The sequence below is a fragment of the Acinonyx jubatus genome, chromosome E3, assembly GCF_027475565.1.
Source record: "Acinonyx jubatus isolate Ajub_Pintada_27869175 chromosome E3, VMU_Ajub_asm_v1.0, whole genome shotgun sequence".
Lineage (NCBI taxonomy): Eukaryota > Metazoa > Chordata > Mammalia > Carnivora > Felidae > Acinonyx > Acinonyx jubatus.
In genome coordinates this window covers 8,013,325-8,041,116 of record NC_069398.1, presented here as the reverse complement: position 1 = coordinate 8,041,116, position 27,792 = coordinate 8,013,325, and the positions used below count along the sequence as shown (strand labels likewise).

Below are 27,792 nucleotides of genomic sequence, written 5' to 3'. Positions count from 1 at the left end.
CAAGATAAAGGGGGCGCCTGGGTGACTCAGTTGGTTGAGCATCTGACTTCGGCTCAGGTCATGATCTCATGGTCCGTGAGTTCAAGCCCCACGTCGGGCTCTGTGCTGACAGCTCAGAGCCTGGAGCCTGCTTCGATTCTGTGTCTCCCTCTCTCTGCCCCTTCCCCAGCTCTCTTTCTCTCTCTCTCTCTCTCTCTCTCAAAAGTAAATAAACATTAAAAAAATTGTTTTTAATGCGAGTAACAAAATTCTTTTTCATATGGCTGCCTCAATCTTAACATACCTGCTTCAGATTTTCCAAGACTTCATGCCTAACCCTGATTCCATGATATTTGGATGATGATAGGTCTGTGAATTGCCAGAACTACTCCAACAGCAAAGAAAGGTCCTTTGAGTAATGGCAAAATCAATGGGGATGTCTTCCTCAAGGTTTTGAAAATCAATGATAAATTGTCCATGGTAGTGGTTGGTCTTGCTTAATTTTCTTCTGTTTCCAGCTGATTATCAGTGAACAAATATTTTCAATGTTTTGGAACAGAGATTTCAAATTTACAGCCTGGGGGATGGATTCATTCATAATTTACTCTCTATTCTCTTATCCTGCTCTATTTTCCTGTTGGTACTCACAACTAGTTAATATTATATAGCTATTTGTTATCTCTCCATTCCAATGGAATGTAAGATCCACAAATGCAGAAACTCTTAATAATTGTATCCCTGATTCCTAGCATATAGTGGAGTCTCAGAAAGTATTTGTTAGATGCATGCATTCAGTAATCATTCACTGAACCCTCACTGCATCCCAGACACTGGGCTATCAAGACTTGGGATGTAAAATTGCTTGCTCGGCTCGCAGAGTGTCTTTAACGTGTGATACTCATTTTTTTTTAATGTTTATTTTTGAGAGAAACAAAGACAGAGCACAAGCAGGGGAGGGGCAGAGAGAGAAGGAGATCCAGAATCTGAAGCAGGCTCCAGGCTCTGAGCTGTCAGCACAGAGCCTGACACGGGGCTCTGAGATCATGACCTAAGCCAAAATCGGACGCTTCACTGACTGAGCCACCCAGACGCCCCAACATGTGATACTCATTAAAACCAGATTGAAAACAATGGGAATGTTTGGAAATAAAATCTGCATGTTGTGCCAGTGTGTAAATTCATTATCCATCCATCCATTCATTTCACAACCGTTTTCAGAGTCTACCTGCTTGTTACTGGGGACAAAATAATACCAAAGACAGACTCTGTCTCTGTAGAAATGGCGTTTCTAGTCTATCCAGAGAGACAGACATTAAATAATAATTACAACCGTTCCAAGTGCCCGAGAGAAGTGCAGGTGCGCTTATGATGTTTCCCTGAGAAAAGGATACTTAAACTTCTACCAGAGAGGTTAGAAGTTTAACAGGGGGAAGGAAGGCAAGAACAACGCAGTTAAAGAAAACCACTTCTCAGGAAGGAGTCTGCTGTATTATAAGAACAAGGAAGAAATGACAGCTCAGACCCAAGGAGGTAGAAGGGGGCCACACCGTTGTGTGGACCACGTGAAGGATGCCCGCTTGGCTCCGTGGATAAGCCAGGGCTTCCACGCAGAGGATCGGACTTCTCTGCTTAACAGACTACGTAGGTATGGCAGGGTCCCTGTGTGGAGCTGGAAGTGAGGACAGCTTCGAGAGATACTGGGGAGGTTTACATGGAACACTGATAACACTGATTGGAAGGGCCTGGGGAAGGAGAAGTGTGTGAGACACACACCAGGGTTCCTGTCTTGAACCACAGGGTGGGTGATGGTGCCCTTACTGGGATGAGGAATGTCAAGGAGACCCTCGTTTTGGAGGATGAGTTCAATGCCCATCTATGAATGTACATGACTGGAACACAAGTTTCAGAAACACGGTTACCTTTTACTGCGTGTGATGCAATCTGATATCTTTTAAATCAACATGATGGAAGGGTATTTTACATATAGTAAAGCGTACCCATATTACATGTTTAGTTTAATGAGTTGTGATACATGTATATACCTCTGCATACCACTGCAATTCAAATTAAAATTTCTATCACCTCCAAAAGCTCCCCATCACCCATGTGCGGTTAATGACCCTTCATCCCTGGCCACAGGTTTTTGGATGAGTCTGCACTGTCCAGAATTTCACATAATTGAAATTACACAGTATACACATTCATTTATATGTGACTTCTTTCACTCAGCGTAATGTTTCTGAGATTCATCTGTGACAGCAGTCCACACTAGGGCTTATTTTAAAAAATTTTTTTTAATATTTATTTCTTTATTTATTTTGAGAGAGAGCGTTCATGAGAGTGGGAAAGGAGCAGAGAGAGAGGGAGGGAGAGAAAATCCCAAGCAGGATCCATGCTGTCAGCAAAGAACCTGGCACGGGTCTCAAACTCATGAACAATGACCTGAGCCGAAATCAAGAGTTGGATGTTCAACCCACTGAGCCACCCAGGCACCCCCACTACCTACTTATAGAAAGGTCCAAGAGCTAAGAATGGCTTTCTATTTTCAAATGGTTGGGAAAACACTGGAAAAGAACATTTTATGATGTGGAAATTGTATTAAATTCAAAATTCAGTGTCCATGAATAAAGTTTTATTGGAACATAGCATTGACTCATTTGTTTACATATTGACAATGACTCATGCTATACAGAATTAAGTAGTTGTGACACAGATTGAATGGCCCCCAAAACCTAAAATATTTACCACTTGGGCCTTTATAGAAAATGCCGACTTTTATGGAGTTCCACGTGTAAGTCGTTCGTTCTTTTTTATGCCTGTGTAGTATAGATAGGTAACAAATATTTTTCTTTTTGCCTGTTGATGGACATTTGGATTGTTTCTTAGTTACCTTTATTCCATATAATGTGCTCTGGTGTTTTCTGTTTCTTTATTTCTCTCTCTCTCTCTCTCGCTCTCTCTTTTAGTGCAAAAAAGATGATTATATTAAAACACAAGGACAGGAACCATGGGCAGAAAGAGCTGCTCTGATCTTTTCTATCCAGTTCAGTTTTTCAAAATTGCTAGCCACCACCCGCTAGGCTGATTTCACAACTCATCAGTGGTTTTGACTGTCAGTTTAACAACCACACTGCTATAGATGTTAAAGAAAAAAATGGAGGATACAAGGTGGAAGAAAAGAGCATTAGGGCTGAGTGCTGAGGAAATCCAGCAATTAAACATAGGATAGAGGAAGAAGGATGAAGAAGAGACAGTCAGAGAACACAGTTTGATCTCGGGAAGCAAGGGAAGTGTCGATTTCAAAAAAGAAGTGATTATCTGGATCTAATGCAGCTGAGACATCATGTAAGCTGGATGGGGATGATTTTAGTGAGATTTGTTTGGGTGGAACGAAGGCACTGAAACCACATTGAGATGAGTCGGTGGAATGTGCGTGATGAAAATTGAGACCATAAGTGTAACTGGAGGGAGCTATGGATGGGCTCCACTGAGGAGTCTTTGTCTGCCTGGTTTTGGTGTGCCTTTTTTTTTTTTTTTTTTTAAATGTGAAAACCACAAGAGTGTTTAAAGAACACTAAAAGGCAAGTATAACCTGAATTTTACAGATGAGTAAACTAAAACAGCGCAAAGTCAAGCAACTGGCCCAAGTAGCTTTTCAGTTTGAAGAGCTCCGATTTACTTGGATCTACAATCTGAGCTCTGACAGTGTGCTATTCTAAAAACCAAGAAAAAGCTAGCCCATGGGTAATCCAACAGTTGTACCTGTGATTTACAAGTCTGCAGTTGTAGGAATACTTTTAAAGTCTTTGGTAGACGTTGGGCATCTTTTCATGTGCCTGTTGGCCATCTGGATGTCTTCTTTAGAGAAGTGTCTATTCATGTTTCCTGCCCATTTCTTCACTGGATTATTTGTTTTTTCAGGTGTGGAGTTTGGTGAGCTCTTTATAGATTTTGGATACTAGCCCTTTGTCCGATATGTCAGTTGCAAATATCTTTTCCCATTCCGTTGGCTGCCTTTTAGTTTTGTTGATTGTTTCCTTTGCTGTGCAGAAGTTTTTTATCTTCATGAGGTCCCAATGGTTCATTTTTGCTTTTAATTCCATTGCCTTTGGGGATGTGTCAAGTAAGAAATTGCTGCGGCTGAGGTCAGAGAGGTTTTTTTCCTGCTTTCTCCTCTAGGGTTTTGACGGTTTCCTGTCTCACATTCAGGTCCTTTATCCATTTTGAGTTTGTTTTTGCGAATGGTGTAAGAAAGTGGTCTAGTTTCATCCTTCTGCATGTTGCTGTCCAGTTCTCCCAGCACCATTTGTTAAAGAGACTGTCTTTTTTCCATTGGATATTCTTTCCTGCTTTGTCAAAGATTAGTTGGCCATACTTTTGTGGATCAAAACTACACTCAGATATCACCTCACGCCAGTCAGAGTGCCTAAAATGAACAAATCAGGAGACTACAGATGCTGGAGAGGATGTGGAGAAACGGGAACCCACTTGCACTGTTGGTGGGAATGCAAACTGGTGCAGCCGCTCTGGAAAACAGTGTGGAGGTTCCTCAAAAAATTAAAAATAGACCTACCCTATGACCCAGCAATAGCACTGCTAGGAATTTACCCAAGGGATACAGGAGTGCTGATGCATAGGGGCACTTATACCCCAATGTTTATAGCAGCACTCTCAACAATAGCCAAATTATGGAAAGAGCCTAAATGTCCATCCACTGACGAATGGATAAAGAAATTGTGGTTTATATATACAATGGAATACTACGTGGTAATGAGAAAGAATGAAATATGGCCCTTTGTAGCAACGTGGATGGAACTGGAGAGTGTGATGCTAAGTGAAATAAGCCATACAGAGAAAGACAGATACCATATGTTTTCACTCTTATATGGATCCTGAGAAACTTAACAGAAGTCTATGGGGGAGGGGGGAAAAAGAGGTTAGAATGGGAGAGAGCCAAAGCATAAGAGACTCTTAAAAACTAAGAACAAACTGAGGGTTGAAGGCGGTTGGGAGGGAGGGGTGGGTGAGTGATGGGTATTGAGGAGGGCACCTTTTGGGATGAGCACTGGGTGTTGTATGGAAACCAATTTGACAATAAATTTCATATTAAAAAAATAAAGTCTTTGGTAGGCTTCTTGGGAGGAAAACGTGATTATTCACGATCTGAGATTTGTGAACAGCAAGAAATCCGTCTGCTTTTAAATCAGGTGGGGCTCTGGTCCATACAACATGTTTATGGAGGGAAATCACTAACCTACAAAATATCAACATTAGGATCTTCTAAAAATAAATAGAAAACCCACATTGATGAACATTCTATAAAGTATCTGTCCTGTACTCATATCTGTTGTGAGACACACAAATAGTCCTTCTGTTGGAAGAACTATTCAAGAGCACACTATTCTAGACTTTCTATCAAGACTTATCTAGGAAAAAGTGTCAAAATATGAATAGAGTCTATTGATTAGAAAGTAATATCATCAAGTTATTTAGAGACGAAAGGACATCATCTGCAACAAATTGCAAAATGATTCAGGGGCAAACTATGTGTGTTCATATTTATTTATTCACTTAGAACAATATAGCAAATGTGGTGAAATGTTAACATACAGGGAATCAGGAAGAGTTTGAGAGAATTCTTTATCCTTTTGCAACTTTCCTACAAGTCTGAAATTATGTCAAAACAAAAAGAAAAACGAGAGGGTGGTAAGAAATCGTATCTTGGCAAACTTCCTTGGATATAAAAATATATGTGGCATAGGAAAATTCACAGCTTTTCTCATTTAGGTCAGAATTAATGTAAAGTCAAGAATGTTAGTGTCTGCTAACAACACAAAAAAAAGAAAACCAGGTACCATGTGCCTTTTGACGAAGAGAACAACAATCATCTCTGAATAAGTCCCCAGAACTTCAGACCTAAACCTGATTAAGCCTAGATCCAACCGCCAATTTGCAGGAAATATAGAAAACAGAGGCAAATTCAGACTAAGGAAAATTCTACAACAGTAACATGATGTCTTCAACAGATCAATTGTAAAGGAAAAAAAGATATAGGAATACCTATAGATTAAAAGAGAATACGTGTGTGTGTGTGTGTGTGTGTGTGTGGGGAGAGAGAGAGAGAGAGAGAGAGAGACTGTATATTAAGAGACTATATATATATATATTAATGTTTATTTATTTTTGAGAGGGTGAGGGGCAGAGAGAGGGAGACAGAGGATCCAAGGAGAGCTCTGTGCTGGACACGGGGCTCGAACTCACGAACCAGGAGATCGTGTCCTGAGCCGAGGTCAGATGCTTAACCAACTGAGCCACCCAGGAGCCCCTAGATATATTTTTATAGTGTTTATGGATGCATGTTTGGGTGATAAAACTGCAAAGGAATGATTAGGACATGATTACTGTAAAGATCAGAAAGTGGTTATTTTTTCTTGGGGTGAGGGAGCTGGGATTGTTTGGGGCAGGGCTTATGGGATGTCTGAGAAGGTTCCTCTCATGGAGGGGATGGTGATGATAGGGTGTTAGTTGGGGACAATTCATTTAAGCTGTTTCCTATATTTTCACAACAAAATTTGTCTTTGCTGCTTTTGTTTCATTTTGTTTTGAGCTACGGTGGTGAACTTAGTGAAACTAACGAAACAAGGTAGGTTACAAATCGTCTCAGTGTTGCCACCTTAAGTCTCCTTGAGGAACCGCAGACTTCTCTCCGAAATTGCCGGGCGAGATTTAAAAAATGATTGAAATCAATTTTTTTTTCCAGGTAATTGACTTAATTTCAATTCATGAGAGAAATGCACGCAAATGGCAAATATCCAGAGAGTGTAGAAGAATATAAAATGGGATATTGCCAATTTCTTTTCCCTCGTCTGTAACCCCCCTGCTCCCATTCTGTAGAAGCTTTTACCTTCTACTTTGTAAAAAATATCGTTGTGTCTGTTCCTTAATTTAGAAAGAACCTATTGTTTCCTTACTCTAAAAAATGATAAATTTATTGCCATTTGCACCAGCTCTCCCATCCTCTCCACTTCCTGATTCTTGTTACTTAATTTTATTTCTTCTAGAAATAAAAGCGAACACCCTTTATGCCTTAAAATATTACACTTAAAACTTTGAATCTTGACTTTGCCATTTCAGAGAGTCTTTACTTAGTGTGAAATGAAGTTGAGGACATTGGTGATTCCACTTACATTCCTACTCACCTTGCCTCTTTCCTTCCACTTTTTGGTAATTTACTAATTTTCCATCACCCTGGTGAATGATAAATACATCTTCCATATATATCACTTGGTTGATTCAAAAAGTTAAAGGTTACTTTACAGTGTCACCATGGAAATGGCATCCCTCAAAAGAGTTCCTCTTTTAGCTTGTGGTGTTTCAGATTGATAATTCTGCCATTCTCATTTCATTTCCTGAAATTCAGGGTCGGCTTGTGAAAAGTTGTTAAACAACATGCTAAATGTGAAATGTCAATCCTCACTCTAAACTTTGCCTGTTCAGAGCATCAAATGAAGAATTCATTGGGTTATAGCGGCTTTCTGATTTTGGTAGTCCACTGAAGAAGGGAGTTTGAAAGTTGTTGTATACTGATAACGATTGTCTGCCCATGTCCTGCCTGAAATAGCATGATTGTTTATGAAGGGTATCTTCAATAAAGCTGGATACAGTTTGGCTTGGGAAAAAAAAAAGCTAAAGGTTAAAAGCAACATTTACAATACGTTTATGTAAATATCAATCGGGACACAAAAAAAATCATGTGAATAGACTCAAAGGGGAAAAATAACCACAAACTTCTTTTATTTGGTTTGCTTTTTGCCTATTTCAAGAAAAGGTCTGTATTGGCACATATAAGCCAAATGTTCTCACAATGAGTGGTTTCATGTTTTGTTTTCCTACAATATTTTTCTCATATGTCTGTACTAGCTCACAGAATGCTACATTTACATAGCTGTCCATCCACAAGCGAAATGGTTTTAACTTATTTTGCTGTGTGTGTGTGTGTGTGTGTGTGTGTGTGTGTGTGTGTGTGTGACAGACGAGTATAAAATGAAAGCTATGGACATTTTCCCCAAATGTACTCATAGTACAAAATTTTGGATATAGTTTCAGGAGTTTTACGGGCCTCCCCCTGGGTCACAAAGTAAAAACCTCTGTTCTAAACAGTGTATCCTTAAAGGCAGGGATCTGGTCTTATTTTTGTATTTCTAGCATCTGACTGTACAAGATGGCAGCCAATACATATATTTGGGTAAATATTAAATGAACCAATTATTCGCAGTTTTTCATGGGGGAATAATTTTCATGTTTTAAGTTTGCTTTTAAAGTAGAAGAGGTTAGGGGCACCTGGCTGGCTCAGTTGGTAGGGCATGTGCCTCTTGATCTCGGGGTTGTAAGTTTCAGCCCCACATTGGGTTTGGAAATTACTTGAAAATAAAATCTTAAAAATAAATAAAGTAGAAGAGGTTAATTTCATCTGTCTAGTTTCTGTTTTGTAGAATCTACTTTGTGACATAATCCAAAGATACTTGGAGGTGGTTTTAAAAAGTAAGATTTTGCGGGGAGCCTGGCTGGCTCAGTTAGTGGAGCATGCGACTCTTGATCTAGGGGTCCTGAGATCGAGTCACACTTTGGTATAGAGATTACTTACAAATAAAATATCTTTCAAAAAATATGAATATTTGATGATATCCTTGCTGATATGTTCAGGGATGAAATATATCCATGTCTGCAATTTTGAAATGTATCAAAACAGAAGACATATTGGTGAACAGACAGGTGCTTATTGGTGAACAGCAAATATAGGGAATTGTTCATTGTAAAATCTAGAAAGTGGGCATGTGGGTGTTCATTGTGCAACTCTTTCAACTTTTTCTAAATGTTTTAAATTTTTCATAAGTCGGAAAAAGTGATTTGCTTAAGCAGAGGTACATTCAATGTTGGATCTTGTAAGGCATAAATAGACATAAGTCTTTCTTCTGTTTGCAGAACTCTGGGGAATCTGAATAGTTCCCGGGGTACACTCTGAACTGGCACGCAAAGGTTCTTTTGGTAGAAAACAATTTTATTAACATACCTGGGCAATTTACCATAATACAAGTTAGAGAGCGCAAAACATGTAATTACTGCGCTGAAAATATGACCCAGTCATTTACGCAGATTTCAGAAGAGATGCGCACAAAAGAGATAAAAGGAATGGTTTTGTGGTTGTAACGTCATTTTGGTCTTTGCTGAAGTGTTTTCTGACTGCATACGTGGTACGCTAGTCTCTTTCAGTATTCCTCAGTAGAAGAATATAATAAGCAAACGTATGCCCTCTCCCATTCCTTAGAAACACATGATTCTACAGCTGGGGTGGAAGCGGTTACGGAAGCAGTGTGTGGTGGACAGGCGCTGCGGTCACGGTGCTTGGGTCTGGCTGGATCCTACCTAGACTGGCACCGGGATATGGATAACTATCTCTCCATCATAGAGCTGTTGTGCCATAAAGTGGAACAGCAGCAGCTGACCTATTATTATCACCTGACATATCATAATTATGGCTTGACATAATGAAAGAAGCCGGACCGGTTGTTTCAAAGTCTTTTCCATCTGGAATTCCGCGGTGAAACAAATACCCCAGCTCGCATCAGCACCGCTTTTAAACACCCGCGATCACTTGAGAACCTCAGACCTGAACCCCCGGCAAACCCCTCGGCACCTAGTAAACTGGCCATCCTGCGCATGTGCAGGGGTGCTCGCTAGCCCCGCCCCTCTGTGGTGAATGGCCTGTTCCATTCCTGAGGGATGTTGACGGTGCGGAAAACTTGGAAGCGTAGGACAGGGAAGTACAGGTGCGTGAGTAGTATTTCCAGCCTCTCAGTGCAAGAGTGGTCACTTGTGGTTATTATATGTTTACCCCGACGCCTGCGACGGGCTTGTGAAAGTTTGCAGCGGCTGCGCCGTGCCTCCCCCCCCCCCCTCACCTGGGCACTTTAGGGCTGGCCGGTGGGACGGCCAGGTACGGAAGCCTAGAGGGCCCCGCCCACCCCGAGGGGCCCCGCCCCGCCCCGCCTCCCTGAGACCCGCAGATTTCCCACCCCGCGGCGACGCCTGGCTGCTCCTCCCCGTCTCCGCCCCGCCGGCCGCGGCCGCGGGGGACGTCAGCGCTGCCAGCGTGGAAACCGCGGCGCGGCGCGGGAGGCGGAAGTAGCGCCCGGACCGCGGGGCCTTTATCGGGCTCCGCCGGCCGCCTCAGCCATGGACGCGTCCCTGGAGAAGGTCTGTACTCGGGCTGGGGGGCGGCCCTGCGGCCCGAGGCCTCCGCCTCCGAGGCGACTGTTTCCCGGTCGCGAGCTGCCATTGTGACCGGGGAGGGGCCTGGGGGCTAACTGGCCCTGACCGAGGGGGCCTGGCCGCAAGGGCGTCCGGCCGGGCGCTCGCCGCTGAGGCCTGGTCACGTCACGGGGCCGGGAATCCTTCGGGTGCCCGTGGGCCGAGAGGGACTGGGCCGGTTCTGCCGGGAGCCCATTGCGGGGGCCGCGGGGCCGACCTTGGGGCCTGCCCGAGCTCGGCTCACCCTTTCGGCTGACGGAGCTAAAGACTTGCGGCCCCAGAAGAGCCTGGACAGCAGCCCCAGTTGTTTCAGAGCCGACTGCAAGCCTGTGGGTTTCCTGTGGTCTCCAAGTTAGGGCGGGGGGGGATTGTTGAAGCAGTGGGTTTTCCAACTTCAGCGTGACTAGGAATCACCTGGGGCCCTTGGTAAACACCCACATTTTCGGCCCTCGGGTGGGGAACCTTGTGGGGGCGGGACGGGGATCTGCTTGTTTAACAAGTTCCCCCACGTGATTCTGGTGCTGTAGTTTGTGAAGACCCCTGAGGTCAGGAAGGGGTGGGCCTTCTGCGGATCGTGAATTGCTTTGGGGGATTGCTGCTCTTCCGCAACTTGTGACTCCCCCCTTTTCGTGCCCGGGGGAGACGCTCGCGTCGATCTGAAATCCACTGGTAGCAGCCCTTTCCTCTAGTTTGTCTTGGGGAAGCAGCAGCGTGATGATGCACCTGGCCGATTGCTCTGGCAAGGGAAATGGATTCTAATTGTCCCGGATTTAGGGCTTGTAAATGAGAACCGGTGCTTGGATCCCTCTTTGGATACCTATCTGCAGAACCTGACATTTTGCCCGCCCTCAAAGTCCTTCTCCCTCTCCAAGCTTGGGAGTCTGCCTGTGCAGACCCAATTTTTTTTTTGCACATGTAGAATTCTGGAGCAATGCTAGGGTTTTAAGACTGCTTTATTTTAATTTTGAACCGGTAGCAATAACACTTGGTCATTTTTCAGTGCGGCAGTCCCTGTAGATTTGTTCCCTTGTCACTGGAAAGTTGAAGGGATGATGGTGTCTTCATGGGCACACAGCAACGACACCCCGGTCATTTCTCATAAATTGGGTGGAAGGCAGTCAAGAAGAGAAAAAGATTGTATGTGTTGAGCGTTACATGTTTATTGGGGAGGAATGAAGTCTTTCGAGGCTTTTGATTAGTACAGTGTCTACTTTGTGGTACTGCGAGTTCCAGGCCAGATCAGTGATTCTCAAGCACGGTGCAGTTTTGCTCCCCAGGGGACATTTGGCAGCTTGTCTGGAGTCGTTTCTGATTGTCACAACTAGTGGGTAGGCAGGTGCGACTGGTGCCTACTGGGTAGAGGCCAGGAACGCTGCTAGACATCCTGGAGTGCACAGGACAGCCTCCACGGCAGAGAATTCTCTGCTTTAAATGTTAGTAGTGCTGAGCCTGAGAATTCCTGCTCTAGATCATATGTGTGACACCCACAGCTGAATATAAAATGATGCTAAGATTATCTCTTCAGTGTTGTTTCCTGTCCAGTTTCATAAGACAGGATGGCTCTGTGTCTTTTCAGTTAGAAACCTAGAAACTGGAGTGATCCTTCCTCCAAGAATAGTTTTTTATGGGCAAATCTGCAAAAAAGAGTGGGTCGGAATCCTGCTTGAAATACTACTTTTCTGGCATTTGATTTGTAGATTACACTGGTTTCTCCCTGTAAACATTAATGGCTGATAAAAGACCTTAACCTCTCCAAATGAGGATCGGAAAAGGTACTGCAACTCCAGAGTGCTTAAGGCTGGAGCATTCGCAAAAATGGCAGTGATCTTTGAGGAATTCAGAATGTGTGGGCCGGAAGTTTCTGCCTGCCTTAGGCCAGTATGGAAATTCTGAATGTAAGTGTTTCAGAACTAGGGCTATGTCTTATTTTTATATTCCCTGAAGCAGTGGAGGGCCTCATATGTAATGAACAATTTCTGTTCGTGCTAAGAGAGCAGAAAAGAAAAAGAATTCCTACAGTATGAATGTTGAGGATTTTATGTTGAGAAAAACAGTTTGAATCAAAGTAGAAACATTGAATTGCATCCATTATTCCTGTTTCTTTGAGGACTAGACTATTTTGGGTGAAATTCTACGTTGCTAATATAAAAATGAGAACTCTTTGAGCAGTTCTGAATGATCCCATTTAAACCGATCCTTGCATAATTTATACTGGCTACAGAAACCACAACGATATTTGATTCCCATTCTCTCATTTCAAGTAATCGCTCTCTCTAGAATGCAGTGTGCTATCATCATTTAGGAGAATCAGACACTGCATTCCCTTTGGTCCAGGTATGATTCTGTACGCTTGCTTTTTCTTTAGATAATATGTAGATGGGAGACCTGCGACAACAGGGCTGTGTTCTTGCTTGCTTTTCTCTCTCAACACTGTCTGTTGTCTCTGAAATTAGTGAGGTCTCAAGAAACCAGATAGGTCAGTTGAAGGGGCAAGGAGTTTAAACTGGAAGAGTAGGTAGGGGAGCCTCAGCCCCCCAATACCGTATGTCCAGCTCATAAGGAACAAGGCCCTTTGCATAGTCGCACAGAGCTTACTTCGGTTAATAGTCAAGTTTAAAAAAAAAAAAATGCTACAGGAAGCAATTATTCTGATGCTTTAGGTCTTATTAAGTTAACACACCTACATACATTTTTTTAGCAAACACTTGCTACTTTTAACTTGTCCCACAGCCCGGACCTTTTTCTGTTGCTTGGAAAAGCTCATTCTTCCTGGGGATTATGTTTAGACAAAGTGTGCTGCGTTTTATTTGCGTTTACTTTAATTCCCACCTTGAGTAAACTGAAAGCAGGGTGTCTCAAACTCAGCACTACTAGCATTCTCGGCTCATTCTCTGTTGTGAGAGGCTGTCCTGTGGAATGTTCATTTTGACAGCATCCCTGGCCTCTACCAGTAGCACGTCCCACAGTGTGGCAGCCAGAGTCTCCAGATGAAGCAGTTGTTCCCTGGGGGTTGGGGGAACTGCCTCTGGTTGAGAACCACTGACTTGGAGAGTCTGGAGTTGTATGTCCAGTACGGTAGCCACTAGTCACGTTGGCCTACTTAAACTTAAATTTAGATTAATTAAAATAAAATAAAAGCTAAAATTCAGTTCCTCGGTCGGCACATTTGAAGTGCTCAGTCACAGTGTGGCTTGTGGCTGCACCTCCTGACTGTCGATGTAGAACATTTCCATGCCCACAGACCGTTGTGTTGGACAGCGCTCTAGAGAGGGGCTCGTTTGCTTGTCGTAGGTCTAATGCTTGTCTCTAAAAGAGGCAACTTTGACCCTGGGTCTGATCTAAATAATTAACAACCCAGCCCATTATTTTTTCTTGTACTCATTCTGAGCAAAAGTCGCCCCCTTCCCCTTGGACATGATTTTGGAAAATTCTTTCATCATACTGTTTGTAAGTTTACCAGGAGCAGTAGGAGCATGACTGGAACATTCCTGGTTATTAGTGATAAATACTACCAGAATCTCTATTCTGTTTTTTATTTTAAAATCTCACTAAGGAATCCCTGTTAGCCACGTTTGAAATGACCATTTTCTGTGGTCTGATTTTGTAGATCTTAAATAGAAAAGGCGACAGGAGAGGAGGATAGCCTGTAATTTTAGTACTCATTTAAAGCTGACCCCTGTATCATCATCATGTGAGGGTTTTGCATACAGGTGCATGATGGCTAAAGTGGTAACTGATTATCAAATGTTGGGTGTCAGGGAAAACATGGTACAGAGTTCCTGATCCTAAAAATTTACGGTCCCGGTAATTTTTGATTTATTCAGGATCGTGGAGGTAGTCAGTGCAGAGCTGTAGAGGGTCCCCATTCCAGTGTGGGCTCCACCATATCTAGGATGATGAGTTATAATTATAGATAGGAGTTGCTTGAGTTTAATGTCAGCTGTTTTTACTAAAGCAGTAACCTGGTTTGATTTATAATTTTTATTGAAGGCCAACTATGGTCAGAGCCCAGTGCTGAGAGAAACACAAGGTAAATAAGACATGATCCTCGCAGGAGGTTATGTTCTGGTAGGGGCATACATGTTTACACAAGTCCTTGTATAACAAGGAGGGGTTAAAAAGTATCAAGGAAAAAATGGGGAATGCATGAAGTTGAGTGACCAGGAAAGATTTCTGTGGAAGAGATTCTTTAGGTAGAATATTTAGTTCAGAATCCTGGCTTTTCTAGAGTGTTTTAAAAATGTAAATAAAATGTGGATGCTTACTTTATTATATGATTGTGCCTCATATTACTCCTGGTAGAACATAAATTAAGGGAAAGGAAATCTGCTTCATATTTTGAAGTTAGACATCAAAAATATGCTTCCAATCACTTTGAAAATGTCCACAATCTGAAATCGCTCTTTTCTAAGCAATATTCAAAATTAAAATATTATTTTTAATTTATTATTTAATTTTTGTTCTTGCAGTCGTTTTTGCTTTCTTAAATGTTAAGTATTTAGTTGCCTTAAAGTTGGATAGTCCTTGAGGTCTAGCTTGGGATCCCATCCACATTTTATTTCTGTGGAAAATGCATTCTGAGTTTCAAATGACTGAGGGAGGAGTATGCTTTTCCAACATAATCTTCTTCCTATATGCAGAAAAGCAGAAACAGCAAAATAAAGCCTTCACTTTAAAATGCAACTCCATGACACCTGGACATTTAGCTACAGTGAGCTTCTCAGGATCCTAGTGAGACCGGACATTATATTAGGTGCAGTCCTGTGAAATGTAATTTTGTACATTAAAAACAGTTGAGGAGTGACTGGGTGTCTCAGTCAGGTCATGACCTCATGGTTCATGAGATCAAGCCCCAAGTTCGGCTCTGCACTGGCAGAGTTAGGATTCTTTCTCTCCCCCTCTCCCTACCCCTCCCCTGCTTGTGATCTCTCTCACTCAAACTAAATAAATAAACATTAAAAAAAAAATTAAAAAAAAGACAGGGGCACCTGGGTGGCTCATTTAGTTAAGCATCTGACTTGAGCTCAGGTCATGATCTCACAGTTGGTGAGTTTGAGTCCTGCGTCAGGTGAACTCATGCCCTGCTTAGGGTGAGCCCCACTTTAGGTGAGCCCCCTCTTCTCTCTCTCCCCCTCTCTCCCCCGTCTCTCCCTCTCTCTTTCTCTTTTTTTCTCTCTCTCCCTCCCTCCCTCCCTCCCCCTCCCTCCTTCTCCCTCTTTCCCTCCCTCTTTATCTCTGCCCTCATGGGATTCTCTCTCTCTCCCCCCAATCCTTGCTCACTTGCGCCCTCTCTCAAATAAATTAAATTAATTAATATATTTAAAAAACTGTTGAATGTTGGCAGTTTCACACAGTTCAACCTGGAAAGTCCAAAGACACATAGATACAAAGGCTTCAGAATTGATGGGTTCCTTAAGAAGAGAAGGCCAGCAACATTAATTCTACAAACTTCCAATTCAGTGTAGGACAGAGTGACATTGATGAGGATAATGGGTACCTGTATCTTTCTGATTCCGTCCCCAACAAGTCCTAGGAAAGACTCCCAATAAGAAGCATATCTCAGTGAAAGATTTACATTTTCCAGTGACTATAGCATGCTTTTCTTTAAGCAGTTTTCTTGTGTTCTAGAATAAGTGTGTGATTCCAGATAAACTAGTAAACGTTACAGAAATAGAGCTTGGCTGGTATGCGTGTTCTTCCATCTGTGTAGTTGTTAGGAAGTATTTATTCATGATACAAAGTCTGAGTGAATTGATTCTTCAGAGTAGCGGTCTCTGGGAATACAGTTTCTGAGACTTAGACTTGGATCCCTAGCATTCCCGACATAGATCTTCAGGCGAGTGATCTGAATGCTCTGTTTTTGTTTTTGTTTTTTAACCCTCATATTGCATACTTCTGTGACAGGTTTGATCTGAAGTTACTAAGGCTGCCTCCTTGTCTCCACCAGGTTTTTACCTCTCGGTCGTGTATTTTTGCCCCTTCTTCTTCCCATATGTTCTTTTCTGCTTCTCTTCTTGATGAATTGGTAAGATTAAGTATTAATGCCCTATGCAATATTTGCATGTCCTTCTTCAACCAGGAATATTATGCTACTTCATGAGCCAGTAATTACAGTGTATCTTCATGTTCTCCCACACACACTCAAGCAGAGAGTCCAAGATAGTTAAAAATAAGATTTTCCAGGGGTATCCAGTTCTTAGAAGACAGACGGTAGTGCCTAGTTCTTAATGAAAAGCTTTTCTTGAAAAATCAGGCACGAGCATTTACAGATGTAGAAATTGAGATTACAAAAATGTAAGCCAGGTTTGCGGGGCACTCTATCAACTTCCCAGAAGATCCCTGTCATTTTCTCTTGACATTGACCTGAGAGGAGCAGGTGCTGCTGTGTTCTGGGTGCTTCTCAGAGATGTGTTGCATTTGGGGTACTTGAGGAACTGGTGCTGGGTAGCAGGCACTGTTTCTGTTTTCACTGGGGAGGAAAATCAATGATTTTGAGAGAGTTGACAGTTGCATGATTATCACTCTCTGGGATTAACATTGTTTAGAAAGATGTGGAAGGCCACAGTAGTTGGTATGTAAGAAACACAGCATTTTGAAGGTTTCTCTGATCGCTGTGATCTGTTGGAGAAACGTGGTGATTTTTATGTCTAACGCGTGTGTTGTAAATCGGCATTTGACGACGCCACAGTCTTCTGTCCAATATGAGCAGCTGGTGGTCTCGTGTGCCTCAGTTTTTCTTTGTTAATAACTCTGATTATGAATGTTCCTCTCCTGAAAAAATTATTGAAACTACAGTATCGTTTACTTGTATTGATGAATGTTGTGATGTATACGTTTTAAAATATGTTAGACTGCCTTTTTCCCTCTTTATGGGGGCTGCTCTGTGTTTCCCAAATAGCAGTTATTTATATGCCATTTTTGAATTTTGCCACTGCACTATACCACTCGCACTGTTATTTGCTTACTATTTCTTTTAAGTTGAGTTTAAATCCACTCACCTACCTTTTTTAAATTGAAGGACAGTTTATATGCAGTAAAATTACCCACTTTAATGCTACAGTTTGAGTTTTGGCAGTTATACACCGAGATAGAACCATCAGCATCATCAAGATACAGGACACTTGCATCTCCCTGAGAAGTTCCCTTGTGCCTCTTTACAGTGGATCCCAGATCTGTTTTTTGTTCGCATAATCTGTCCCCACTTTATTTTTAACTTAGATTTTGCTAAGCAGTGGGGTCTATGAATTCAGTTTGAGGTCTTATTTTTTCCCCTAATTCACATGAAAATAAAGATATAATTTTGGTGTCACACTTGGTTCAACTAAAGGAAGTGTATACAAGAGCTTGTTTAAGCATGCTTGAAAGCTGAGAACATTAAAAAAAAATTTTTAAGTCTATTTATTTATTTTGAGAGAGACATGAGTAGGGGATGGGGCAGAGAGAGAGAGGGAGAGAGAGAGAATCCCAAGCCTGCTCTGCACTGCCAGCTCAGAGCCCAGTGCAGGGCTCAAACTCACTAAACTGTGAGATCATGACCTGAACCAAAACCAAGAGTCGGAAGCTTAACCAACTGAGCCACCCAAGAACCCTGAAAGCTGAGAACATTTTAAAAGTGACTGTAGAGCAATAGTTCCCAAATTTTATGCCCTAAGATTATTTTTCTACTGCAGTTTCTACTTTCGAAAGGTTGTTATAAACAACTTTATAGTAAGTAATCTTTATTAACAAACGATTGTTTATCTGATTGTTTATAATTGCCAACATCCATACAGCACGTTGCATCCTGCAGGTGGGGTGTCAAATCAGTGTCTCAGGTCATGACCAGAGTTGTTGAAAAATGAGATCGAACAAAATGATAAATAGAATGTATTCCAAGTAAGGGTAGGAATAGTACCAGTGCTCCTTCGTACTGACTTGATAGAATTCTAGCCAAAAGCAAAAATAAGTGATTTTTTTCATTAATCCATGCAGCCCTATTCCAGATGAATTTAGAATTTCCTACTAGCTTTTTGAAAACTCAAGAATTACTCCCCGACTTCCTTTACTGTTTTATCTTGCATTTGACTCTTGACATTTTTCCTTTAACGTTTAAGTTGTGAGAGCTTCAATTGGCGATATTTGTGAACATTACAAGTGTGTTATTTCTTCTTCTGATAGTGACAGGATATTTTAATACTTCACACTGACTGAAAGTGATGAAAATCACCTAGTATAAAAATGGCTCTCAAAAATGCTTCTAAAATGATGAACGGCGGGTCCCGTTTTACACAATGAGCTGTTTCAGTTCCGTGACAATCAACCATACAAACAATTGAGTGGTTCTTCTTAGGAGCCTTGAGATTGCATTAAGCCCTACCACGCATCTAGGTTCGATATAATTGAAGCAAAAATAATGAACCCACTTCATTATACAGCAGAATCAGCCGTAGCAGAAATGTAATTCATAAATGTACAGGCTACTGACTAGCAGTCTAATAGCTGTCTCTGAATCCTCAGTGATGAGCATTTAGGTTTCACGATTAGGTATGCACGCTCTGTAAATGCTTCGTTGCTCTGTTTTAGTTTGCTTTTTTAATAATAGGACTGCTGCGAGCCTCTAAGGCTGAGCGACCCAGAGTGAGAGGAGACTGTACGAGTCCAAGCTCAGATGTCTGAGTTGGCCACCACTCCCTTTCCTAGAAAAGCATTTTTTTTTTTACATTTATACTTGAGAGACAGTGAGAGAGAGGGAGACACAGCATCCGAAGCAGGCTCCAGGCTCTGAGCCGTCAGTACAGAGCCCGACACGGGGCTCGAACCCACAGACCGTGAGATCATGACCTGAGCCGAAGTTGGACACTCAACGGACTGAGCCACCCAGGCGTCCCTGGAAAAGCATCTTAAAACACTGCATTCATATGTGCTGTTACCTGGACTGTCTCTTAAGGTCAGAAGGAAAGACAATGGAAAGGAAGCAGACTAAAGACCCCTGGTCTCCAAAGGGGGATGATTGGAATCTCTTGGTGATTTTATTAACAGAGGGACCTTTTTCCAGTTGTTTCTGGAAACAACTTCTGGGAAAAGATTTTTAGTCAAGTCGCTTGACCCAAGATTTAAATGAGGGAGAATGTATTCAGGTGTGTTTAGAGGCAGGCAAAGAAACCTGTTGTCCCAATACCTGCACTTCAGGGGCACTACTGGCAAATTATATGTTGTCTTTGATTTTACCTTATAACTCAAACAGCCATGGCCACAAACATTTGCATGGGCTCCACTATGTGGAGCGATGGTGTGAGCGTTTTGGTGAACGTTTTAGTGAAGGCCTGGTTTGCCCAGACTGTCTCAGCTCATCATACCTGTTGTCATGGCTTAATTGCTAATAGTGCTTCCTTTCACTCTTGAAAATGCCCTGATTTGGATGCTGAGTTTTGGGTCATGTCGTTGAGACTGTGAAATCTTACCGATAGGGAGAGTCTTCTGATACACTTTTTATCTAGGTGAAAACATTAATCACACAAGGATCATCTTTAGGATGCCTTAAGAGGCCTTAGCTCTAATTATGACTTTTGAGTTCAAGGCTTTCTCCAAGTGTGAGTTGGTTTGTTTACTTATTTGATAAAATTGAGAGGTAGTATTGCCCAGTGGTTAAGAGCGCTGGTTCTGGGATAGTACAGGCCCTAAAGCATATGATGTCTGCCTTTGGGTTAGTCAAGAAGTGATGCATTTAGAGTGGTAAGTTAGCATAATGCCTGGAATATAGTAAGCAGTCTGTTAACTGTTAGTAATTATTAAGGATCACAGATCTTATTGAGCCCTTTTTCTGTGCTAGACCCTGTGCTTGGGGCTAAGGAATTAAAAAAAAAAAAAAGGACATTCTTCCTAGGAACTTTACACAGAATGCTGTCTTTTCCCTCTCTCCAGATCCTGAAACAATCTCCATCCAGATGCCAAATAATAAATATTTTTATATAACTCAGTGTTTCTCTCACGTAGGTTTGTGTCTGTCTGATGCCTTGCTGTTGTTTATTAACATTTACCACCCAACTGCCGCGTCTGGCACTGTAATAGGTCTTGAGGGTGTGAAATGTTAGTAAGATAATCGTGGCTGCTCTCACTAGAAGCGTATGGAGGCATGGTTTTTAGTTTTAAGGGACCAGTTAACAAACACATGTTTTTCTCAGAGCATTCCTTGCCTGACAGAGCGTAATATTATCCTGCATCTGGCTAACATTTTGTGTTTTGGATTATCTAGTTAACACAACGAGCACATGAGGGTTTGTGGAATTGGGGTCACATATTCACATTTAATTTACTAGAGCATACTATGTTTTTGACCCACCCACTTCTCACCACCTCCTCCACCCCCAACTTCACTTCCTAAAAGAGAGGAGAAGCCAGAACAATTTAAATGTAAGCCATGCCTCAAGGGAATTAAGAGCAAAAATGAACTATTGGGACCTCATCAAGGTAGAAAGCTTCTGCACTGCAAAGGAAACAATGAACAAAACTAAAAGGCAACCGACGGAATGGGAAAAGATATTTGTAAGTGACATATTGGATTAAGGGCTAGTATCCAAAAATCTATAAAGAGCTCACCAAACTCCACACCCGAAAAACAAATAATCCAGTGAAGAAATGGGCAGAAAACATGAATAGACACCTTGCCAAAGAAGACATCTAGATGGCCAACAGACACATGAAAAGATGCTCAACATCGCTCCTCATCAGGGAACTACAAATCAAAACCACGCTGAGATAACCACCTCACGCCTGTCAGAGTGGCTAAAATGAACAAATCAGGGGACTATAGATGCTGGCGAGGGTGTGGAGAAACAGGAACCCTCGTGCACTGTTGGTGGCAATGCAAACTGGTACAGCCGCTCTGGAAAACAGCATGGAGATTCCTCAAAAAGTTAAAAATACAACTACCCTACGACCCAGCAATAGCACTACTAGGAATTTTCCAAGGGATACAGGAGTGCTGATGCATAGGGGCACATGCGCCCCAATGTTTATAGCAGCACTTTCAACAATAGCCAAATTATGGAAAGAGCCTAAATGTCCCATCAACTGACGAATGGATACAGAAGATGTGGTTTATATATTCAATGGAATACTACTTGGCAATGAGAAAGAATGCAATCCTGCCATTTGCAGCAACATGGATGGAACTGGAGGGTATTATGCTGAGTGAAATAAGCCAGGCAGAGAAAGACAGATACCATATGTTTTCACTCATATGTGGATCTGGAGAAACTTAACAGAAGACCAAGGGGGAGGGGAAGAGGAAAAAAAAGTTACAGAGAGGGTAGGAAACAAACCATAAGAGACTCTTAAATACTGAGAACAAGCTGAGGGATGATGGGGGTGGGGGAGAGGGGAAAGTGGGTGATGCGCATCGGGGAGGGCACCTGTTGGGATGAGCCCTGGGCGTTGTATGGAAACCAATGACAAGAAATTATATTAAAATAAATAAATAAATGCAAGCCATTCCTCTCAATGAGCATGTGCTCTGTGCAGAGAAAGACTCACACGGGAGAGCGTGAAGCTGCATTTCCCCCCACCTTTCACTGTGTAAACATCTCACTATCACATGTGACTTCTGTGTTTAAAATAAATATTGTTCATAAGTAGTGAATTCTAAACTAAGTCAACTATTTTGTCTACTCTTAACTGAAAAATGTGTTCCAATCCTATAGGAACATTAGCTGTGTTGACCTTAGAACGTGTATGTTGATGTCCTTTATGCTGTGGCTTCCTAAGGGGTTTCAGAGGTAACATGACAGTTCGAGAATGAAGCTGACTGGAGACCTTTTGTCCTACAAAAGCAATCAAAATTAGTAAGAGTCTGAATCACTGCCTTCAGGAAGCTTATCATCTAGAAGGATCATCTCTAAAACAAGTCGCAGTAGAAGATGTAAGGAATCATAAGCAGCAATTGCATGTTAGAATGGCCCCAGTTTCAAGGGTTGTGTTCCATTGTCCCCATAAATAAATACAACTGTGTTTGTCAAGCAACAGGTTCAGATTATTTGGCCTAGGAAAAATGAGATTGATATCTTTTTTTTTTTTTTTTTTTAAGAAAGCATGCACAAGCAGGGGAGGAGGCAAAGGGAGGAAAAGAGAGAATCCCAAGCAGCCTCCATGCTCAGCATGGACCCTGATGTGGGGCTCAGTCCCATGACCCTGGGATTGACCTGAGCAGAAATCAAGAGTCAGACACTCAAGTGACTGAGCCACCCAGGTGCCCCGTATTGATATCTCTAAAGAGAATATATGAGAGTGAAATGGCTTTATCCATAAAAGTTTCTTGCAAGTACTGAATTGTGATTTAATAGCTGGAGAGAGAAAAGGCAGAAAGGCATTTCAGACATGGCAAGTGTTAAAAGCATCAAACATCGAGGTGTGGTTGATCAAGCAAAACTGTTTGTCTTTTCCTTTGGCCAAATGATTGGGGAAACACTGGAGTGTCACAGGAGGTGAGAATAATAAGGAACGTGGCCGTAGACTGAGGAGTTAAGATAAATTCTCTAGAGCATTATCTGTTCCTCGTATCCCACTCATGATCATTAGCTGAGAACACTGAGACCATTTTAGATGGCATTCTAACCCATCTCATGGTTACATTTAAATTGTGGAGTTGGTTGTAAACACCATTTTTAGAATGATTTTTCTGTCTTGTGTAAAAATCATATTGGACATGGCTACATGCTTATTTTTGTAATCCCTTTTGGGAGTCACTGTGATGTAATAGAAAAGGAGCCAGGAAACCCGGGGTCTGGCACCACTCCACCATCTGTTAGCTCTGTGACCTTAGGCCACTCGCTTCACCTCTCTGAGTCTTAGTCCTCACTTATAAAATGGCAGACCGGACCTTTACATGTTATACTTTCTTTGCTTTCTTTTCATTAATTTTCTTCTTATTGTTATGAAACGGATCTGATCTCCTTAACGGAGGGTTGGGAGCTGAAAGCCCCACCTGCCTACCCATCCGCACTTTTCCAGAGTTCTTCCCAAGAGTCCTAAGACTCAGAAGAACACAAGTGGAGAATCCCTGGACCACATCCCTAAGGTCTCTTCTAGAATGAACATCTTCTATACTTACATTGATAGACTGAGTATAATTTCTTTTTTTTAATATATTTTTTAATGTTTATTTTGAGAGACAGAGCATGAGTGGGGGAGGGGCAGAGAGAGGAGACACAGAATCCGAGGCAGGCTCCAGGCTCTGAGCTGTCAGCACAGAGCCCGATGTGGGGCTCGAACCCACAGACTGCGAGGTCATGACCTGAGCTGAAGTCAGACGCTCAACCAACTGAGCCACCCAGGTGCCCCTGAGTAGAATTTCTTAAAAACAATTTTGAGGAGATACTGCAATACTAACTGTAATACAACCTATTGTACATTTATTCCATATAATATTAGGTGCAGTAGGAAATATGAAGAGAACAGAGCATAAATACACTTGACATACACTTGAGTAAGAGGGGAACAGAAGAGAGCCTCTGTAACTGTTTATAACCCAACTCATATAGACATTCAAGACAACGGATTTGTCTGCTTTAAGATTGCTAGGGAGATTAAGAAAAAAGAAAAGAAAATGAGTTGGTGTGTTTAATTTTGTAAGATTTAAGAAATTTTTTATTTAGAGGTGCCTAGGTCACTCAGTTGGTTGAGCGTCCAGCTTCGGCTCAGGGCATGATCTCACGGCTCGTGGGTTCAAGCCCCACATTGGACTCTGTGCTGACAGCTCGGAGCCTGGAGCCTGCTTCAGATTCTGTGTTTTCCTCTCTCTCTCTGCCCCTGACCTGCTCATGTTCTGTCTCTGTCTCTCTCAAAACTAAACCTTAAAAAAATTGAAAAGTATTTTTAAATTTATTTTTTGAATGTGAGATAGTAGAACACTTGGTAATAAATCCAAAAAGAACATAAAGGGGCACCCTACTGTTGATTTTGGCTCAGGTCATGATCCCATGAACCCGTGAGATGATCTCACAGGTTCGTGGGATCAAGCCCCCCATTGAGCTCTACACTGACAGTGTAGAGCCTGCTTGGGATTCTCTCTCTGCCTCTCTCCCTGCCTCTCTCTCTCTCTCTCTCTCTCTCTCTCAAAATAAATGAACATTTAAAAAATGTTATTTCAAAAAATCAAAAGGAAATGAGCTGAAAAGACTCCTGATACGATGATGGCTGTCCTTCCTGAAGCTCCCTTCTCTGGAGGCAGTCACTATGACCAGCTGGGTAAGCTTCCAGAGTGTATGGAATCACTCCCAGATTTCTGAGAGTATTTATTTCCTGTGGCTACTCTGACAAATTAGCACAAACCGGGTGGCTTAGGACAACAGAAATGTATTTTCCCACAGTCCTGGAGGCCAGAAGTTTGAAAGCTGTATCACTGGGCTGAAATCAAGGTGTTGGCAAGGGCTGCACTCCCTCCGGAGGTTCTTGGGGAGAGTCCCTCCCCTTCTTGAGCCAGTATGTTGCCAGCCAGCCCTGATTCCTTGGTTTGTGGCCCCATCACTCCAGTTTTTGAGGCCAGCACCTCAAATCTCCCTCTGCTCTGTCTTCGCACAGCCTTCGTGCGTGCGTGTGTGCGTTATGTAGTCTCCCTCTACTTCTCTCGTCTGCGTATGTGTGACTGCATTTAGAGCTCACCTGGACAAATACTGGGTAATCTTACTATCTCAAGATTCTCAACTTAATCACTTCTGTAAAGACTCTGCCACATAAGGTAACATTCACAAGTCCCAGGGATTACAATGTGAATATCTTCGGGGGGGGGGGGCATTTTTCAGCCTACTACAACAGTAAAACAAGTAGCATACTGTACAGACTTTTCTGGACCTCACTTCTAAGTGTAAAACTGGAATAACCTAACGTTAATTCACTACCAGTTAAGTGGTTGTAATCCATAGAGTGGAATATGGTGTTATTACTAGGAATGAGGTGGATATACCACTGATATGGAACCATATTCACTGTAAAGTAAAAGCAAGTTTCAGCAGTACATATGAGTTAGGTGAGAACTTGGAAAGATACGTGTCAAACTTGAGTGGCATCCCTTAGGGAGTGGACTTTTTAATGTTATGTTTGTACTTTGGAATTTATTTTTTTTAAGGTTTGTTATTTTGAGGGGGGGTGTGCAGAGCGAGAGGATCCCAAGCAGGGCTAGAACCCATGAAGTGTGAGATCATGACCTGAGCCAAAATCAAGAGTCAGATGCTTCACCGACTGAGCCACCCAGGCGCCCCGTACTTTGGAATTTTTTAATCACATGTACTTTACAGTAAATCTGTGTGTTTTATATTAAATCCAGAAGAAAATGGACTTGAATTTAATTTTTCTGCATGGATTATGTTGCAGAAATAATACAGGATTATCCCGGTTTTAACCTTTTTTTGACTTCGCCAGATAGCAGACCCTACACTGGCTGAGATGGGGAAGAACTTGAAGGAGGCCATGAAGATGTTGGAACACAGTCAGAGGTGAGCGTGGGGCGTCATTGACGCTAGGAAACGTGCTCAGCCTGTTGTGAAGCCAGAGGCACTGGTTTCCTGCCGGCAAAAACTCCTCTCGGTTTCAGAATGTCACGCGTAGTTGAGCTTCACCTGACTGGAAAGACGGTGTTCGTCTTGGGTAGAAGGTACTTTGTAATGAAAGGATTTTGAAATTGAGGGGCAGGACTTAGCATTTTCAGTTCTGCCTCTTAAGAGTTTCATTTACTTAATATATTGATTTGAATCTACAAATACTTTTTACTGTGTATTTATATCCTAGGGGGCATCGGCTAACCAAGAAATGGGTTAAAAGGTGTCATTTTTTTTCATGTTCTTTTCCTGAGATTCGGCCTGTACCCCCAACTGGGGGCTAGGGTGATTGGGGTAGGAGAAGAGATGTGATAAGTGTGTTTCAAATCCTGTATCAGTTACCGAGAGGTTACAGGCAGCATTGTCACCTGTTGGCCTGTTCAGGTGTTAGCAATTTGGTGACATCGTTTTTTATTTCCTTTAAATTAGAAGAACAGAGGAGGAAAATGGGAAGAAGCTGGTATCAGGAGATATTCCGGGGCCGCTCCAAGGCAGGTAGGTGGCAGTGAAGGTGCCTACTTTTAGTTAGGGTATGTGTTTTCTTTAAACCAAGATTTTACAAACCATTGTTGGTTTATAATTTTAGTTGTGATAAGCACAGAGCAAATTGAGCGTCCTGTGCAGTGTAACACCAGGAAAACAGACTGCCATTGGTTGGTTGGTGAGAAATCTACCTGCTTCTTCCCCTTTCCCATTCAGGATCTAATTTAATTTAATTTCCCGTTCAGAATTGACAACCTCATGACTCAAAAGTGAATGCACAAGTTTGTAACTATAACTCGACTATCATACTTAGTTCCTCCTTGAAACCCATTATCTATTCAGTAGACTGAGCTTTGTGGGGAGAGATACTTTAATTTGATAAGATTTATTATGTGTATAATAAAGTAAAATGAAAATGTCAACTTTGATCATTTGTTGGCAGAGTGATTTCTTTTTTTGGCAACTAAAACCAATCTGTCAAGCGTGTGTGGTTTAAGCTAGCAGGGAAAATAACAGGAAAAATAAGTAGCCGTGTAACTAGAATTTTCACAGGATGTTAGCACTCAGTGTGGACTTAAAGTCCCAGCCCCGCTTCCCTCAAACAAGCTTGTTTCTTCTGTTGTTTTATAACCAGGAAACTGCACATAGGTAAACAGTACAACTCCCTTAAATTGTCCTTTGACCTGATTATGAACATATACGAGGTTGCAAAACAAAGTTTGGAGGAAAGACACAATGTGTCATTAGGTGTCATATCTGACACACCCAGGTACTAATATTTTGAGACAGGCGCTCCTGTGGGTTGCCTGAATGGTGCCGATTTGAAGCCCTCTAGCTGTAAGGTAGGTTCTGCAGCTGAGAGTGGGAGCCAAATCCTGTCAGTCCTCTCCACCCAGAGCTGTGGATGGGAATGAAAGTGTTCTATTAAGCCCACAGAAGTTTCCCTAGAAGAGATACTACCAAGAACATCTGTAATGCTCCAAATGGGAGGGCATTAAAGCCACAGGTCAGGAGCTTTCACACTTAATATAATAATGCCAATGTCTGAGATAGCGCTTGGCTAGGCACAGCATTAAACGTTTTTCATCCACTGATTGCATCCTCACAGTTCCATAATGTAGGGTCTGAGGGAGTTCAACGGCTTGCTCAAGGTCACTTGGTGGGCCCCCACTCCCCACACAGTGTCCAAGGACCAGAGCCCCTGTCACATGAGGGTCAGCACCTTGGTTTTGGCCTTGTTTTGGCGGTGCTTTTGAAAAAGAGAACTTGGTATTAGTTCTCACTGATTGGTCCAGTCCCATTAATGGAATGATAATGTCTTTTCATTAGAGTTACTGCAAGTCGCCTTGCCATTGCTTTACTGCTTTAGCCATTGACGTTCTTCGCATTAGTTTTCAGACAGTCACGTAATAAGCACTTAATGTCATATCTGGGAAGTAAACCTGTTTATACTGTA

The 27,792-nt window shown here is 42.2% G+C and overlaps 1 protein-coding gene across 4 annotated transcripts in view; it reads left to right on the top strand.

The window, feature by feature from the left end:
* The first annotated feature begins 9,787 nt into the window (after positions 1-9,787).
* Positions 9,788-27,792, top strand: part of PDXDC1 (pyridoxal dependent decarboxylase domain containing 1) — a 51,112-nt gene continuing 33,107 nt past the window's right edge. Inside the window, exons 1-3 of one of the 4 annotated variants that reach the window (XM_027043195.2) lie at positions 9,788-9,806; positions 25,678-25,751; positions 26,283-26,348. In XM_027043195.2, the coding sequence (XP_026898996.1) occupies positions 25,702-25,751; positions 26,283-26,348 (116 nt within the window). In that variant the 5' untranslated portion in view covers positions 9,788-9,806; positions 25,678-25,701. Of the gene's footprint in view, positions 9,807-10,037; positions 10,234-22,352; positions 23,339-25,677; positions 25,752-26,282; positions 26,349-27,792 lie in introns of those variants that run through there. The other 3 variants (XM_027043197.2, XM_027043194.2, XM_053213391.1) reach the window with 3 other exon arrangements.